General features: G+C 35.6%; 1 protein-coding gene across 18 annotated transcripts in view; it reads left to right on the top strand.

The window, feature by feature from the left end:
• The window catches only part of SSBP2 (single stranded DNA binding protein 2), a 311038-nt gene that overhangs the window by 107351 nt on the left and 185958 nt on the right, over positions 1-17729 (top strand). For all 18 annotated transcript variants that reach the window (XM_069592559.1, XM_069592563.1, XM_069592562.1 and 15 more), the window contains one exon: positions 3210-3294. In XM_069592559.1, coding sequence (XP_069448660.1) covers positions 3210-3294 — 85 coding nt within the window. The remainder of the gene's footprint in view (positions 1-3209; positions 3295-17729) is intronic.

Below are 17729 nucleotides of genomic sequence, written 5' to 3'. Positions count from 1 at the left end.
CAGGATTAACAACATAGAATAGTACCTAGCATTTTTGTATTTTTATTTTTGGAATAGATTTCAGCATGTATATAGATGGAGGTAAAAAGAGTAGGGGAGATTGAAGATGCTGAAAGAGAATAAACGTGAACAAAAATGCAGAATAAAGTGTGGCAGAAATGAGGGGCAGAGGCCTTGGAGACGAGAGAAATGTCTCCCTTTAGTATGGCTTAGGGGAAAGTGTGTGATTTTACTTTCTGGAAATGTTTTTCTTGTTCCTAATATGATGTCCCTTGTGATTTCTTTTCTTCTTTCAGTTTGTATCATGCCCAGTACTGTTGTAATTTTTATGCCTCTCTCCTGTGCTCATTACGCTCACTGTGATCAAATCCATCTTGAAACCATGTTTCCTGTTAATATGCTTTAATAAAAGTTCCCAGCTCTCTTCCATGAATTTCAGGGATACAAATGCCAAGGAACTTCTTTCCCCTGAAATTAATGTCTTTTTTTATTTGTATAATTTAAAAATACACACTTTTTAAAACTTCCTATTTCAACTTTTAATGGAAGAAACTTTAAAATTTAATTTTATATATAAAAACCTTTTGGAATATCTTTGGGCTCATGTATTTATATCCTGTAATTAAATATGTATAACATTGCAGAAAAAAATGAACCAATAACTAAGGTTATCATAAGAATCCAGTTTCTGTCGCCTGGCAGTGGAAAAGTCAAATTTTGCAGCATGCTAGCACTCTGATGGGGAGAAGGCAATGGCATCCCACTCCAGTACTCTTGCCTGGAAAATCCCATGGGTGGAGGAGCCTGGTAGGCTGCAGTCCACGGGGTCCTCGAAGAGTTGGGCAGGACTGAGCGACTTCGCTTTCACTTTTCAGTTTCATGCATTGGAGAAGGAAATGGCAACCCACTCCAGTGTTCTTGCCTGGAGAATCCCAGGGACAGGGGAGCCTGGTGGGCTGCCGTCCATGGGGTCGCACAGAGTCGGACACGACTGAAGCGACTTAGCAGCAGCAGCAGCAGCAGCAGGCAACAAGTAGGATAGAAAGAGGAGTATAATCACAGTAAGAAGGGAATAAATAGTGTTAGCAAGAAAGAAAGTAAACAACAGAAGTGGTCAGACTGTATGGAAAAAGTGAAATGTGTTGGAGAGTAGGGAAGGAATGTGGAATACAAAGGATGATTTGGTGGGAAGACATTGTAAACAACAACAACAACTTGGAATTTTCCACTAAATACAAAGGATTGGAAAGGAAATTGAGACAAATTTTACTTATAGTTAATAAAAATTTTTTGGCCATAATAACTCTATGAGTCTTTCTAGAATATTTTTAATACCTGTATGCTGTTTTAAAAATAATTTAGGAACTTCCCTAGCAGTCCAGTGGTTAAGACTTCACCTTATCTCTATTATTGTAGAACAGTGTATTTCTTCTTTGGGTAAATGTTTTTAAAAGGCTATATTTCTTTACCTTTATTCAGGAAAATAATGTATATTTTTATATATTTTTTATATATCTAATACTGTAGGATTATTAGAAACACTATATATAAAGTTATGCTATGTTAGTAATTTGTTTTATTATCCTTATTCTGGCTCTTATAAATTTTTGACCACTTACTAAATCCATAAAGAGGAACATTGTCATGATATTGCATATAATATTCTGTGATTAAATACAATTTAAAGGCAGCCATTATAAAATTTTAGTTTTAAGAACTTTGAAGTTCCTTAAGAACATGAAAATAAGTATAATTGCAATACATAATAATTCATAACACACCTGATCTAGGTGGAAAACTTAAAGCTGTATCCCTGTCTGTGTATAATTATTATACTTTTTATCCCAAAAGGGATATAGGAAAGCCAAGCACAACTTTAAACTGCTTGCACTCTAGTTCAGAAATTGAAATTATTTGAATTAATTTGGTCTTTATTGTTTGCTTTGTATTTCTTGCTTATTGTAGAAATTTAAAAGGAAATAAATGGCAGTACTTAATCTTTCATATATTTTGCCTCTAAGAGTAATCTTATTTTGCTGAATTAATTGTTATAATGCCTAGAGAATGTTTTATCCTATCTCAGAAGAGAGATCCAGATGAAATGAGACTTCAAAGGTCAAAACAAAGAGACCAGTTTGATTTACCGAGGTTCATTGTGCCATTGTTAACTGTGCTCTCAGCCCAATGACCTGCCTTAACAATATGTATGCATTTTAAGTTTTTGTGCAAGCTAATTATAGTGTTAGTTATATTATTAATAATATGTTTACTGTAAGACCCTGTGCTTGTTTTATACAATTTAATTTTCTCAACAGCCCCATTTTATAGAGGAGAAAATTGTTTCTTGTTTAAACGAATTGAACTAGTAGGTGGAAGGGCCAGCTTCTATCTCAGATACGTCCTATTCCTAAACTTATGCCATTAACCATTTGGCTTAGCATACTTTCCAATTCTCTAGAGAGGGAAATGTACGGTAAAAAAATATTTGTTGATCAGTAAAACTGCTTTTGTTTATCATTAGGACTTTCAGACATTTGCTTTCTTGATTTGAATCCCTTGTTCATGTTCATTGTTAATTTTATGAAACATGATTGTTAATTTTTATGTGTTTTGTAAGCAGTATAATTATTTTTCCCAGCCAGTTCTGTTTTGCTTTTATTGCTCTTGAATAGGAAGAAAAAAAAGAGAGTGTGATTTTTTTAATTTTCAAAATGACCAACCTATCTTCAAAGGAAAACCAGAGGATATTTTAAGAAAATATATTTATTTGGCAGGTGTGACCTAATGGTTAGGGTATTGGCCTGGGGTTGGACAATAAAATTATCTTTAAAAAGTGAGTTTCACTTTTAAAAATAAAGTTAATTTATTCTTATTGGCATTAAAAAATCTTTTATTCTTCATGGAAAAGTTGTGAAAAGTATTATAATTATTTCAATCAAATGTTTAAGTCATTCTTAAGACAATTAAGAATGACAGTTTTAATTTTTTTATTGTCATTTTAGAAAAATCTTAGCATTTCTGAATGATGGCTAGGTTATACCTATTACTACAATAAGAGCCTTCTCTGAATTTAAATCTTTCAAATAAATATTTGTCCTAAAGAAGAAAACACATACTGTGTAAGGAATATTTGCCTTCTGTTTTTGGAATTGTGCTCTCTCATTTGACATTATATGATTTTCTTAATGTTTCTATAATTACTTTTTTAGTGTATTTTGGGATCTCTACTGTGCAGCTCCAGAAAGACGGGAAACATGTGAACATTCAAGTGAAGCAAAAGCCTTCCATGATTACGTAAGTTTCTGTACAGTTTTACTAAGCTATATTGTCAGTTTTGTTTTTAACCACTGTTCTTGAAAAATATATTGGACCATCCATTTTTTTCCTTTGGTACCTAAGGAATTACTATTTTTTTTCTTGGGAAATAGGCTTATCACTTTAAAAGTGAAACAAAAATGGATGTGTGAGTCTTGTTGAAGAAGCTTAGGGCAAGAGAGTAGTCCTAACTTCAAGCTATTAGAGGTGTTTCTTACCTTTAAGTGTGCCTGATTTGTGTAACTGCCTATATATAAAAATTAAGTAGTAATTATTCCACAAAAAAGTCATCATAAGAATGTTATAAAAGTTCTTCTTCTGCATTTCCATTAAAAGATATATAGAAGTATTACATTATTCTTTTTACAACTTTGAGTTACATTATTATAAGGCTGTATTCAGTTCCGTAAGTAAATTTATTGTGAATTAAAGGAAATACAAGATAAGAGAGCAAAACTATCTGGACAAAAAATGAAAATATGGACTTTTTGTTAAGTTCTTCAGGGCAGTGGACTATCCGTGACTAGGTAATATATATTGTGTGTTTTTTTAAGAAGAATTATAAATGTGATTTTAGAGAATTGATGGCACAAAGAAGCAGAATTGTAAAAGAAAGGTGGAGGGCAGGGGGAGTAGGTTTTCTTTAGGGAAAAGTGGCATTTAATAATGACAAGACTGTTTTGTTTTGTTTTTAAAATTTATTTGTTTGGCTGCAATGCACTGGGTCTCAGTGTCAGAACCATAGGACCCTCAATCTTCACTGTGGTATGTGGGATCCCTTAGTTACATCATGCTAAATCTCAGTTGTGGCATGTGGGATCTAGTTCCCTGACCAGGGATCAAACCTGGGCCCACTGCAGTGGGAGCTCAGAATCTTAGCCTCTGGATCACCTGGGAAGTTTCAGTGAGACTGTGCTTCAGTGAGAGAGGGGCTAGGAAAACACTGTTTGCAGAACTGACCATAAGACCCGCAGACTGAGTTTGGGATGGAGGAAAACCAGTTTCCTTGGTTTAGAGGAAGTGGAATTAGGCCTGGAGCCTGAGGAAATATCGATTTTAAGTACCTGAAAATTTACCAGAGGGACGCATGTTTAGTTGGTGAAAGGGTGGCATCATTCTGTGTAAATACCCTTTAAAACCAGAACCAGGCCTCAAAAAGGAAAAGGAACTTCTTCTTCCAAAGGAAGTATTTCAGCCTTAGACTGGAGAGTGGAAATAGCCAGAATTATAACCCCAAATATAGCACAAGGAAGAGTATGCAGACTTCAGTGAAAATCTTGGGCATCTGACAGGGACTGTGTAATACTTTAAACATTTACTAAACTGATTAAAGTGAGACTGCTTGTGATTACTTCATCGGATATTGATTGTACTCATAAAGCTTGCTGTGTGCTAAACACTAGCTCTTGGGGACAAGGTGAGTAAAAGGGATGGTGCTGCATATAAAGAAAAAGCACAGAAAAGGCAGGTAAGACAGGGCCCAGGACATGGCATTTATTTAAACAATCTGATTCTCCCTTTTCACCCTTGGGGTAATGGCTATAAAGGAAAACAGAGACCCAACCATGAATAGTGTGAAGATTCTGACTAGAGTAAGATACTCATCTCATCTGTCTCTTACGTCAGGAAAGACATGCCTAGATTTGGCCTGCCCTTAATGGGATAATTTTGACAACTAGATGGCGTTAGAGAGTACCAGTGTTCTGCTGTAAATGACATACAGTATTTATGGATCTACATCTTAAGAAATCAATTATATAAGAATTTTTTCAAAATCCCATTGTATAGAAAGATACAACCGTCTATTCACCATGGAGATCTTAAAAGGAACACTGAACTAGTATCTCCTTCTTGGAAGCATTGGATAAATCACCATTGTCCTTGCCTTAGCCATTATCATTGTAATCATTTTGCATTGATAAGGCATTTTTCAGTATTTCAGAGAGTACTCACACTTGTTAACTTTAGAAGCCCACTTAAATATTTCAAGGTTTTTGAAAACAAGCAATGACCAGAGGTAGGAGTGAAATTAGAGTAGATTTTATAGGAAGAATAACTCTTCCTCATTTAATTTGGTCCTAAGAAAATGTAGTTTAGAAAAAATTCATTATTTGGATTTTGCAATTGGTTATCAGTTAGCACATGTTTTATCAAGTGTTTCATCAGTTCAGTTCAGTTCATTCGCTCAGTTGCTCAGTCGTGTCCGACTCTTTTCGACCCCATGAACCGCAGCACGCCAGGCCTCCCTGTCCATCACCAACTCCCAGAGTTCACTCAGACTCACGTCCATCGAGTCAGTGATGCCATCCAGCCATCTTCTCCTCTGTCGTCCGCTTCTCCTCCTGCCCCTAATCCCTCCCAGAATCAGAGTCTTTTCCAATGAGTCAGCTCTTCGCATGAGGTGGCCAAAGTACTGGAGTTTCAGCTTTAGCATCATTCCTTCCAAAGAAATCCCAGGGCTGATCTCCTTCAGAATGGACTGGTTGGATCTCCTTGCAGTCCAAGGGACTCTCAAGAGTCTTCACTTTTATCTTAAACGTTAGTTTTAAGAGATTTGATTTCTTAGATGGAATTTTTATTATACCTTTTTAAGTCAATTTACTTTTAATGGTAATACATCTCTAATTAACGGTAATATATCTCTAAACTTTCTTTAAATGGAGGTTGCTGTAAAGGTAGAGTTTGGCTTATGTAATTTTATTTTGCAATTGGATTTTTAAGAATGTTTGTTTCCTGTAGCACACTTTTATGGTAATTTTTGTGGGTGGGATTTCCTAAATTCTTGATAGTAGACAGTTTCTGAATGATCAACATGATTCATGTTTAAGGTGTAGATGATGTTTGAAAGACTCAGGGAAGAAATAGGAAACAGGAACAAACAGATTTTGGTAAAATTCTGTCATGTTATATTGTTATATTAGAGTCCATTGGGAAACATTTTAGAATAGTGGTTAATATATATATACCCACTGAATTTCAAGGTAGTTCTCAAAGAAACATTCTTAAAAATATTTTATTTATTAGCTGCATTTTTAGAATAAAAAAATACTTCCATGTGTAAATTCTGATACACTTGAAAAGTCCTGTTATTTTATAGTCTTCATTTATCTTTGAGATTGAATGGATAATGAAAGAATAAACTGCTTTTTAAAAAGAAATAGTAGAGGGATAATAAGGTAAATTATGAATAATCCTTTTAATTAAAAAATAGGATAAAATGTTAAAAGCGGTTATCTTTTGACATTGGGATTATGCATGATTTTTATTTTTATATATTTCTATATTTTATATTCGAGAAAGTTACTTTAAAGCAGATCAAATTTCACCTTACAGTGCATTCTAATCTTCTAAAATTAGAAAATAAAACCCAGTAAATTTGAAGTGGTCATATGTTTTCATGTACCATGTTATATTTATAAACATATGTAGTACTTCCCATTAAAACCTTTTTTTTTGGTAAATACACATACTAAAAGAGAGATAGGTAAAGTGAATAGATGTTTTTTTGAGCCATTCTATAATTTCCCATAACTTTTCTGATAATAATTATCCCATCAACATTTTTTTGACTTTTGGTTTTTAACTTTTTTTGATTTGTTTTCTAACCATTGCCTGTTTAAGAATATAGATTTTTGTCATTTATCATTTTATTTGTGAAATAATTATAGATGCAGTGTTAATTAATATCTTTTTCTTAAAAAAAAAACAACACCCTGTTCATACTTACTGTGAGAAAAAATAAAATAAGAAAGGAAGCATTTAAATGAGTAAAATTTTCATCTTCTTGCATTTATATTTTAAAATACATTATTTACAATCTGTATGGAGTACCAACTGTAAAATAAGTATATCTTTAGAAATCAGCAGTTAATAGTGTGTAGGAATGTACTTTTGGATGACAAAGCTATAAAAAACACAAGAAAATGACTACTGTACTTGTCAGGACAATGGGAGGTAGGAAGAGGTTCTGATTGAAATGGGGCTTGTGGCCTGGGCTTCTGAGATGGTGGTGGTTAACCATATGCTTGCTTTATGAAATTACATAGTGTCTCAAATTTATTTTGTATGGCTTCTTATACTTTTTATTTTAAAGTGACAAGATTTTAGATCAGTTATAGTAATTAACTTTAGAAAAAGAATGAGCACTGTCATTTCTCATGTGTTTTCATGCATTGTTATAGTTCATCCTTGAGAACTGATGGAGAAAATGTAGGGATGGCTTACACAGAAGCCTGTGTTTCTACTCTTCTGTGACAGATTCTATGAAGTGTGTCACCTGTTGATTTGTCTAGAGGGGAGTACAGAATAAGATCAGAAATGCTGGAGGAAAATTTAGTAATTAAGAACTTATTTTGTAAGAAAACAGAGATTTTAGGATGATTATTTTGGAGATATCTTGCTTGGCCTGTTAGCCTGTTATTTTTAACCTAAGTGAAAACCAGGTTTATCTAAATATAAAATTATTATTATATACATACAATATTATCATTGAAAAGTAAACCATCATTTCAAGTGATTAGAAGTAATACCTGCTACCTTATAAAGTTTAGTGGACTAGCTTTCCTTTTCTCCCCATTAGTATGTTTTTATTTCACTCTGAAATCTCAGGCAGTGCTTTCATGTGGAGCTAATTAATGTTTACTGATTTTTTTTTCCTGCTACAGTTTAACATAGAATTATTTTATTTAATAATTTGTTTCTGCTTTCGTTTATTTCCAAAATATTTAGCAAAAATGTCAATGCATGCTACTAAACTTTTAACTAAAAACATACACAGTGATTATAATTTTAGTTGTTTGGCATGGATAGAAAATTCCTTAATTGTCCTAAAGCAAAGATAGAGTCAAAATATATTATTGCCTTAGTAATATGATGGTAATGAAATTGCATTATTACAGTGAGCTCTTGAGAGCAGAGAAGATTAGACCCATTCTTTCCCTGGGTCTGTCAAATAATAGGTGTTCAATAAATATCCACAGAACAAAGTAGTCTGTTAATTGCTAGACTGGAAATATTTTAAATCATTCAACTGTTTAGGTAAAGTGATAGGCTTGAGTTATGATTGTTGATAAAATGTGGCTGTTTTTTTTATTCTTACCTAAGAGAGTGTTTATAACATCTGAAAAGAATTATGCTACAGGTTTGTAGAGATGGGGTAGTTTTTTTTAATGATATAAAACACCTATTATGTATATAAAATAGTAGGAGAAGAATATTTTTGTATGTTAGAAAGATACTTGTGCAGAAACTACTGTAGAGAGTTAGGTGCATTCTTTGCCATGATCCTATAACATCCTCTGTCCATCTCCTGAATGTCCCTATATATTAGATTTTCATAATAGGATGTTTTCTCTAATATTTGTGAGCTTCCTCAGGGAATAGACTTTGTCTTATTTATCTTTTTCATTCTTTCTACCCAGCAGGGTGCCTGACAGGAGATGTTCAAATCATGTTTTGTGTTTATATAAATGAATGACTAAAATATTATCTAATAAGTATTTATCACTTCTTATTTTAATATAACTGAATATGTAGTTGCAAGGAGGTCATTTAGTGCTACTTTTACTCACTTTGTATTTGGAAACAAATTGAGATAAAATGGCAGCTTGTAAAGAAATAAGTGAATCAAAGCAGGTAGCAGAGGCTTTTGGGAGGCATGGCTCTAGGGAATGTAGTGGTGAACAAAACAGACATAGTTCCCACACTCAGTGGCAAAAGAGACCTTCTCTCAAGAAGTTTGAATAATATATGTGGAGATAGCATGATACTGGTAGACTCATCAAAACTTACAGATATGTAAGAATATGGAGAGAAATAGATTAGAATATGGAGAATAAATACACATAACTTTTGATATGTATTCAGTTTTGGCATATAGTAGACATAATTAGTAAATGCTCAGATGGATGAAAAGTCTCACACTGGACCATAATTCTCCTAAACAGTACATGTAAACTAGAGTTCTTGATAGACTAGGAACAAATAAAGTTATATTTTAAATCCATTAAGATAATAAAAACTGTCAAAACAGCGATTATATTTGTAGTTCTCTAGTATGAATAGATGATTCCTTAATTGTCCTAAAACAAAGATGGAGCCAAAATATACTTGTCGGTCAATACTGGTAGTTGTTCAGCTCAACGGGGAGGGACACACGGGTTCCACATCTGCAGAGACAGAAGGCTAACTGGACTGTGCCTTTTTTTTTTTTTTTTTTTTAATGTCAAGGACTTGAGCATGGGCCGATTTGGTATCTGTCGGGATCTTGCAACCACTTCCCCACAGATACCAAAGGACCACTGTAATGAGATTCATTTTTTGCTGTATTCTTTTTAAATGTTTTTAAAAACTTTTTATATTGTGTTGGAGTATAGCTGATTAACAAACACTGTTGTAATGGTTTCAGGTGAACAGGGAAGGGACACAGCCATACGTATAGATGTATCCGTTTTCTCTGAACTCCCCTCCCATCCAGGCTGCCACATAACATTGAGTAGAGTTCTGTGTGCAATATAGTAGGTCATTGTTGGTTATCCATTTTAAATATAGCAGTGTGTGCATGTCCATCCCAAACTCCATAACTATCCCTGCCCACTCCCCCCACCCAACCTCCCCCTGGCAACCATAAGTCTGTTCTCTTAAGTCTGTGAGTCTCTTTCTGTTTTGTAAGTTCAATTGTATCATTTCTTTTTAGATTCCATATATAAAGGGTGTTGTATGATATTTCTCCTTCTCTGTCTGACTTAATTCACTCAGTATCACACTCTCTAGGTCCATCCACGTTGCTGCAGATTTTTGCCTTATTCTTATCTGCCATACTATTTCTGCTCTTGCTTTCATTTCCTGTAGGATTAAATTTAATTTCTCTTGCCAAATATAAGTGCTATAAACCAGCTTATATTCTTTATAGCACAACATAAGTTGATTATTTTGTTCTGTTTTTGTGCAAGCTGTGTTGAAGAATTACATTCATCACTTTACCTGTGAGGTGTATGAGTGTTATCAACTTGTCCTTGGGCATAGGATGGCTTCTGGGGGGCATCTAAGTACTGCTAAGAGCTATCAGATATTCTCCCTGTTACTTTTGATCCTGAGATTTCCTGTGGGGCAATATGTTACTTCAGCCATTCAGTGGTAAACATGCATAACAGGAGACAATCAGGGAAACTATAAACACATTGGGGAAGAATTCTACTTCACCTAATCTCTCAGAATAATTTACTGCATTATATAGAGATACAGGGTACTGGCGGCTCAGTTGGTAAAGAATCTGCCTGCAATGCAAGAGACGGAGGTTCAGTCCCTGAGTCGGGGAGATCCTGTAGAGAAGGAAATGGCAGCTCACTCCGATATTCTTGCTTGGGAAATCCTATGGACAGAGGAGCCTGGCAGGCTATAGTTCATGGGGTCACAAGAGTCGGAGATGACTTAGTGACTAAACCAGCATATAGACATAAAATTCAAAAAGAGGTAAGTGAAGAAGTTAATACGGAAAAGAGGTAAAACAGCAGAGCAGATCTGACTTCGTAGTTTGTTTCACTATGAAAAATAACGTATTGTTTCATCAAAGTATGTTGTTTCATGGATTCATCTTTGGCCCTTTTCCTCCCACTGATGTGATTTTATTAAAGTCTAATTTCTGGTGAATGTGGAAAAAAGAAGATGGAAAGGCCTTAATTAACTGTTTTTGAGGCAGATGTTGCACTGACTGTGATTATGTTGCCAATAGCATCATAACATAAATGACAGAAATATGATGCTCTTTCAAAAGTAGCATGCATATCAAACTTTCTATTAGAGATTTGAAACTTATAAATTTATTTTGGAGATTTTCAAAAACTGGCTGATTTTTAAACAATCCTAGGTATGTTTAAGGAATGGTAAGAAGAGCTGGTTGACCAAAGTAGAAAAATCAAACTCAAGATCAATGCTTCGCTAACAGATGGTAGCATTTTAAAACTGTAAGTCATCTTTTTCAGTGGTTTCATGCTGAGTTCCCCGGACTTTGGGGTGCAGTGGAAGGACCATTGAAGGTGCCTAGGAGCAAGAGTGAGAGAATCCTACCAGAAGGTGCTTGGCTTCCTCTGTGTTAGCCAGAGTAGCTCAGTTTTCACCTATTCCTAGTTTCTTGTATTTTCTCTTTCTTACTAAATGGAACTCCAATTTAACTAGTTACTTATGCTATAAATGAATCTTCTTTTGTTTTTTTATTAGTATATAGTTGATTTCCAATGTTGTATTCCTGCTGTATAGCAAAGTGAATCAGCTCTATGAATACATGTATCACTTTTTTTTTTTTTTAATATCCTTCCCATTCAGGTCACTACAGAGCATTGAGTAGAGTTTCCTGCTCTATTCGGTGTTTTCTCATCACTTATCTATTTTTTTGCATAGTATCAATAGTGTATATATGTCCATCCCAGTCTCCTAATTCTTCCTCCTCTATCTCCTTTCCCCGCTTTGTGTACATGTTTGTTCTCTATGTCTGTGTCTCTATTTCTACTTTGCAAATAAGATCTATACCATTTTTCTAGATTCTAAATATATGTGTTAATGTGCAATATTGTTTTTCTCTTTCTGATTTACTCTGTAAGACAGTCTCTAGGTCCATCCACGTCTCTGCAAATGACCCAGTGTTGCTCCTTTTTTACGGCCAAGTAACGTTCCCCTGCATATATGTACCGTTTGTTCTTTATCCATTCCTCTGTTGATGGGCATTTAGGTTGCTTCCATGTCTTGGGCCTCCCCAGTGGCTCAGTGGTAAAGAAACTGCCTGTAATGCAGGAGGCACGGTTTTGATCCCTGGGTTGGGAAGATTCCCTGGAGGAGAACATGGCAACCCACTCCAATATTCTTGCCTGGAGAATCCCATGGACAGAGGAGCCTAGCGGGCTACAGCCAGTAGGGATGCAGAGTTGAACCTGACTGAGCATGTATGTCTTCCTGGCTATTGTAAATAGTCCTGCAGTGAACTCTGAGGTACCTGTGTCCTTTTGAATTATGGTTTTTTCTTGGTATGTGCCCAGTAGTGGGATTGCTGGGTCATATGGTAGATCTTTTTTAGGTTTTTAAGAAACCTGCATACTGTTCTCCACAGTGGCTATATCAATTTACTTTCCCACCAACAGTATAAGAGGATTCCCTTTTCTCCACACCCTCTCTAGCATTTATGGTTTGTAGAGATTTTTGGTGATGGCCATTCTGACTAGTATGAGGTGATACTTCATTGTAGTTTTGATTTGCATTTCTATAATAATTTGGAGAAGGAAATGGCAACCCACTCCAGTATTCTTGCCTGGAAAATCCTATGGACAGAGGAGGCTGGGGGGCTATAGTCCATGGAGGTCTCAATTTAGCGACTAACCCCATGATAATTCACAATGTTGAACATCTTTTTTGTGTGTTTGTTTGCCATCTGTATGTCTTCTTTGTATAAATGTCTGTTTAGGTATTCTGCCTACTTTTTGATTGGGTTGCTTGCTTTTTTAATATTGAGCTTTATGGGCTGATTGTATATTTTGGAGATTAATCCTTTGTCAGTTGCTTTGTTTGCAAATATTTTCTCCCATTCTGAGGCTTATCTTTTCACCTTTAAATGAATCTTCTTTTAATCTCCTTTTTAAATAAAAAACTTTAAAAAAGGTTGAAAACTGCTTATTTGGCCTGACCTAGTTATTTTACTATTTATCTGTTTACAACACATAAAAACTTGGTACATACCCAGAGAAGACATCTTTCACTCAGTTGTGTCTGAATCTTTGCGAACCCATAGACTGCAGCACATCAGGCTTTCCTGTCCATCACCATCTCCTGGAGCTTGGTCAAACTCAAGTCCATCAAGTTAGTGATGCCATCTAACCATCTCATACTCTGTCATCCCCTTCTCCTTCTGCCTTCAATCTTTTCCAGCATCAGGGTCTTTAGAGACATAAAGGATATGCTATGCCATTGTTTAAAAATGGAGTGAGGTTTAGCTGGGAAAACTCAGGTTTTCCAAATTTTCACTGAGTACTTTTTCAACCTTTCTGGATGAAAGTTTTGTTCTGTCTGTACTCGAGTCATTTTTTTTAAAGCATATTCAGAAAATAGTAAATTCTATTTTAGGACAGTTAATCTGAGGGCATGTGTAAGAGGAGCTGAAAAAGGGAAAGGGCTAATGGCAAAGACTGTGAGGAGGCTGTCCTAGTAGTCTTGATGTCAGCTGAAAAGCCCTTGAATGAGGGTGGTGGCAAATGAAATGAAAAATTAAGAATGAAAATGAAGAATTAAAAAGTTGAGGTTTTCTAGTTGTAAGCCTTGAGGAAGAAAGAAATTTTTAAAATAATTTGTAAAATTATTTAAAAATAACATGACTAATTAACTGAGACTTGTGATACTGTTATCAGAAATCTGAAATTTGGAAGGAAGAAAGAAGGTTCAGTTACAAATGTGAGTTAAATTAAGGAGGGAATAAGGGTAAAGTAAGAATAGAGTCCTGGCGATAGAACTTTGGGAAGAAATACCTTTAGGGGGTGACAGAAAGGAAGAAGCTAGCATTAAGACAGAGGAAAAATACGATACGATGAGAGGCGAACACTTACACACTAGCCAGTCAGGCTTAGATGGCTTGAGTGGTGTGTACTTTAACCCAGTAAATTCCCAGATCTGTTCCCTGTTGCTGGATGTGTCCAATGTGAACTCTCTATCCTAGAACAACTAATACAATGTGTTGGTGTTAATGTACTATCTTGAATTCCTAAGATATTCAAAAGTTGTTTATGGTTTTTGAAGCAAGACTTGAGACTCCTACTATGTCAAATGCCTGGATGATTTTTATAGGCTACAATTTCATTTTAGAAAGCAGTCATGTATTGTCAAGGGGAGAAAGTAGATTCAAGTTTGGAGAAGAACTAAGAGGACTTAAATGACCTATGGCTTCTTCCAGAAGGTTTTTAAACTTAGATTAATAGGTAGGGAAACCCCAATATATTAGCCTTCCTTCTTTGTTTGCAACTTTGCTGTAGTAAACTTGTGTTGACTTGCCTGTTAAATAAAGATCAGTAAAAATTCTCATACCTTAGGGAGGTAACCATACATGAAGACTGTAAAAGTCCATTACATTCAATTTGGTGGTCTAGTGGCTTGTACTTAATTGGTACTCAGTATCTGATGAAAGAATATGCATTCTTCCGGCATGCTATTTCTTTTTTTAGTACTTCTTTTTTTGTTGGCTGTGCTGGATCTTTGTTGCCTTGCACAGGCTTTCTCTGGTTGTGCCAAGTGGAGGCTACTCTTGCTGCAGTGTGAGGACTCACTACGGTGGCTTTTCTTGTTGGGGAGCACGTCCTCTAGATGCGTGGGCTTCAGCAGTTGCAGCACACTGGTTCTAGAGCGCAGGCTCAGTACTTGTGGCCTATGGGCTTAGTTGCTCCACAGTGTGTGGAATCTTCCTGGATCAGGGATCAAACCCATGGCTCTTGCATTAGCAGGAGGACTCCTATCCACTGCACCACCAGGGAACTCCTAGCGTCTGTTTCTAAACTAAGTGTCCCAACCTCCGTGGAAGCTTTGTACTGCTGCTCATACGTGATCCATTTGATATTTCTTCTTTCTTTCCTTTGATAATTACCCTGTTTATCACCTTATCCCTCTTCCTGATCATCATCGTTTCTTTGTCAGCCTTAAGAGAGAGATGAAAAGAGAAAATGAAGAAAAATATTTCAGAGCTGAAATTATAATTTTTTACTATGGACAAAAGCTCAAATATGTAAAAGGAATGGGGAAATGTCTTTAGATATCAAGAAATAACTCCTTTATTGCTTATAATAGTATATCTTAATTTAATGTGTATTAAAAATTATGGGCATAATTTCCATATGCAGTTTTCATCAGCACGTAACCACATAACCAGACTAAGTTCCTCTTTGCTCTAACCTGCAATATCCCCATGAAGAAACATTGGAAACTTGTTTCAAGTTAAATCTGGAGACCTGTTCCATCACAGGCCACCTGCCTGCATACTCTTCTGTCTTTTCCAGACCTTGAGTATAACATTTGACTTTTTCTTCCCATTTTCCTTTGTCAATTTTTTTCTCCCACAGTGCCTGCTCTCTTTCTTTATGTTTAGAATTTTGATTTTATTCACTACAGAGACATACAGGAAGTAACAAAACAGACACCGGGGAGTTTGCAGAGACTTTGGAATCCTAGCAAGATTTTGTTGGAAATATAAATGGAACTTACCTGGTTTTACCTCCAAGACCACATTCCTGATTATTTATTTATTTATTTAAGGAGTTGTTGGAAAAGTGGTATGGGTAGGGGTATTTTAAATCTCTTATTTGGGAATTATTCTCTTCTCTTGACTGAATGAGAGCTCATTCTTCTTCAAGTTCAGAGCAGGGATTGAGCTGGCACCATTGCCTGGTTCTTTAGAACTTGTGGTATCCTTGGAAACCTCTCACTTTCCAAGAGGTCTCTGTGAAAGGGCAGAATAAATAAGGATGGTACTTTCCTAGCTGACCCTAAAAGGTTTTCCTCCTGGGTCTTCTGCTGCCTTTTAATGCTTAATTTTCCATCATCTTGTCTACTAGCTGGGATTTTCAGGCTAATACTTCCTTTGAGAATAACTAAGCTTTTGTGTTCTTAATGAATGTTTAGGCTTGGCAATGAGATTTAACATCAGGCATTACTGTGAGGGAAGCTTTCTGCTTTTTGTTACTGTAGCTTTCAGTTACTTTTACCCATTTCTGTATTTTCCTGTCAAAGTCGTGCATCCAGTTGGATCATCTACAGAGTTCTTCTGTCTTATCTGAGAAATGTTCATTTCTAGAACAAAACTGATTGGTTCCCTTGCTCAGGGACCCACTTGCTCAGATCAGTTTTTTCAGATACTATCTGATAAACTCTCAGCCTCCTTTCTCAAATTTAAATTCTGTTGAACAGTGGTCAACTTTGACAGTTTCCATCAGAGGGAAAAGTAGGTTTCATCTTATAATATCCTTGCTTCTGCCTTTGCAAGTGCTCCTGTCATTCAGGATAAAAGTCACATTCTGCCTCTTTAGTGAGGACTTTTCCTAATTACTGTGACCTTAGTAAATTGTCCACTTTATCAATTTAAAATAGGAGGTTGTCTTATTTTTTAAATTCCACATATAAGTGATATCATATAGTATTTGTCTTTCTCTGTCTGACTTATTTCACTTAATGCAATACCCTCCAAGTCCATCTATATTGTTGCAAATGACACAATCTCATTCTTTTTTATGGCTGAGTTGTATACCGTAACTTTCATAATATTGTATATCAACTACATTAAAAGATAAAATATAAGATTGTATATCAGTGCTCTAACCAAGTTGCTTTTCACTTAGACAATGTGATTAAAATATTTTGCCTTTCTTCTTTTTTAAAACAATTTTCATAGAGTTAAAGTAATAGCAAGATTGAATGGAAACGAAAAAATTATCTCAGTAGTTTTTTTAAAAAATAATACAAAAACCAGAAGGATTGTTTCCCCTTAGTTTAGCAAGTTTAAGCAGCACTGTTTATAATAGCCAGGACATGGAAACAACCTAGATGTCCATCAGCAGATGAATGGATAAGAAAGCTGTGGTACATATACACAATGGAGTATTACTCAGCCGTTAAAAAGAATTCATTTGAATCAGTTCTGATGAGATGGATGAAACTGGAGCCGATTATACAGAGTGAAGTAAGCCAGAAAGAAAAACACCAATACAGTATACTAACACATATATATGGAATTTAGAAAGATGGCAATGACAACCCTGTATGCAAGACAGCAAAAAAGACACAGATGTGTATAACAGACTTTTGGACTCAGAGGGAGAGGGAGAGGGTGGGATGATTTGGGAGAATGGCATTCTAACATGTATACTATCATGTAAGAATCAAATCGCCAGTCTATGTCTGATGCAGGATACAGCATGCTTGGGGCTGGTGCATGGGGATGACCCACAGAGATGTTATGGGGAGGGAGGTGGGAGGGGGGTTCATGTTTGGGAACGCATGTAAGAATTAAAGATTTTAAAATTAAAAAAAAAAACTAAAAAAAAAAAGAAATGATAATTATATACAGTTTTCTGTAATTTAAATGTATATGTAATTTTCATTGGCTGTTAGTATCTGTCAGGAACAAACAGCACCCCATGTTTTCCTTATTTGTATCAGAAGACTCAATTCAGTCCAGTTCAGTCACTTAGTCATGTCCGGCTTTTTGCAACTCCTTGGACTGCAGCACACCAGGCTTCCCTGTCCCATAACCAACTCCTGGAGCTTGCTCAAACTCATGTCCATAGAGTTGGTGATGCCATCCAACCATCTCATCCTCCATTGTCCACTTCTCCTCCTGCCCTCAATCTTTCCCAGCATGGGTCAGTGAGTCAGTTGTTCACATGAGGTGGCCAGAGTAT

The sequence above is a fragment of the Ovis canadensis genome, chromosome 5 (assembly GCF_042477335.2).
Source record: "Ovis canadensis isolate MfBH-ARS-UI-01 breed Bighorn chromosome 5, ARS-UI_OviCan_v2, whole genome shotgun sequence".
Lineage (NCBI taxonomy): Eukaryota > Metazoa > Chordata > Mammalia > Artiodactyla > Bovidae > Ovis > Ovis canadensis.
The sequence above is the reverse complement of the archived record's forward strand: the minus strand, read 5'-3'. Positions and strand labels throughout refer to the sequence as shown.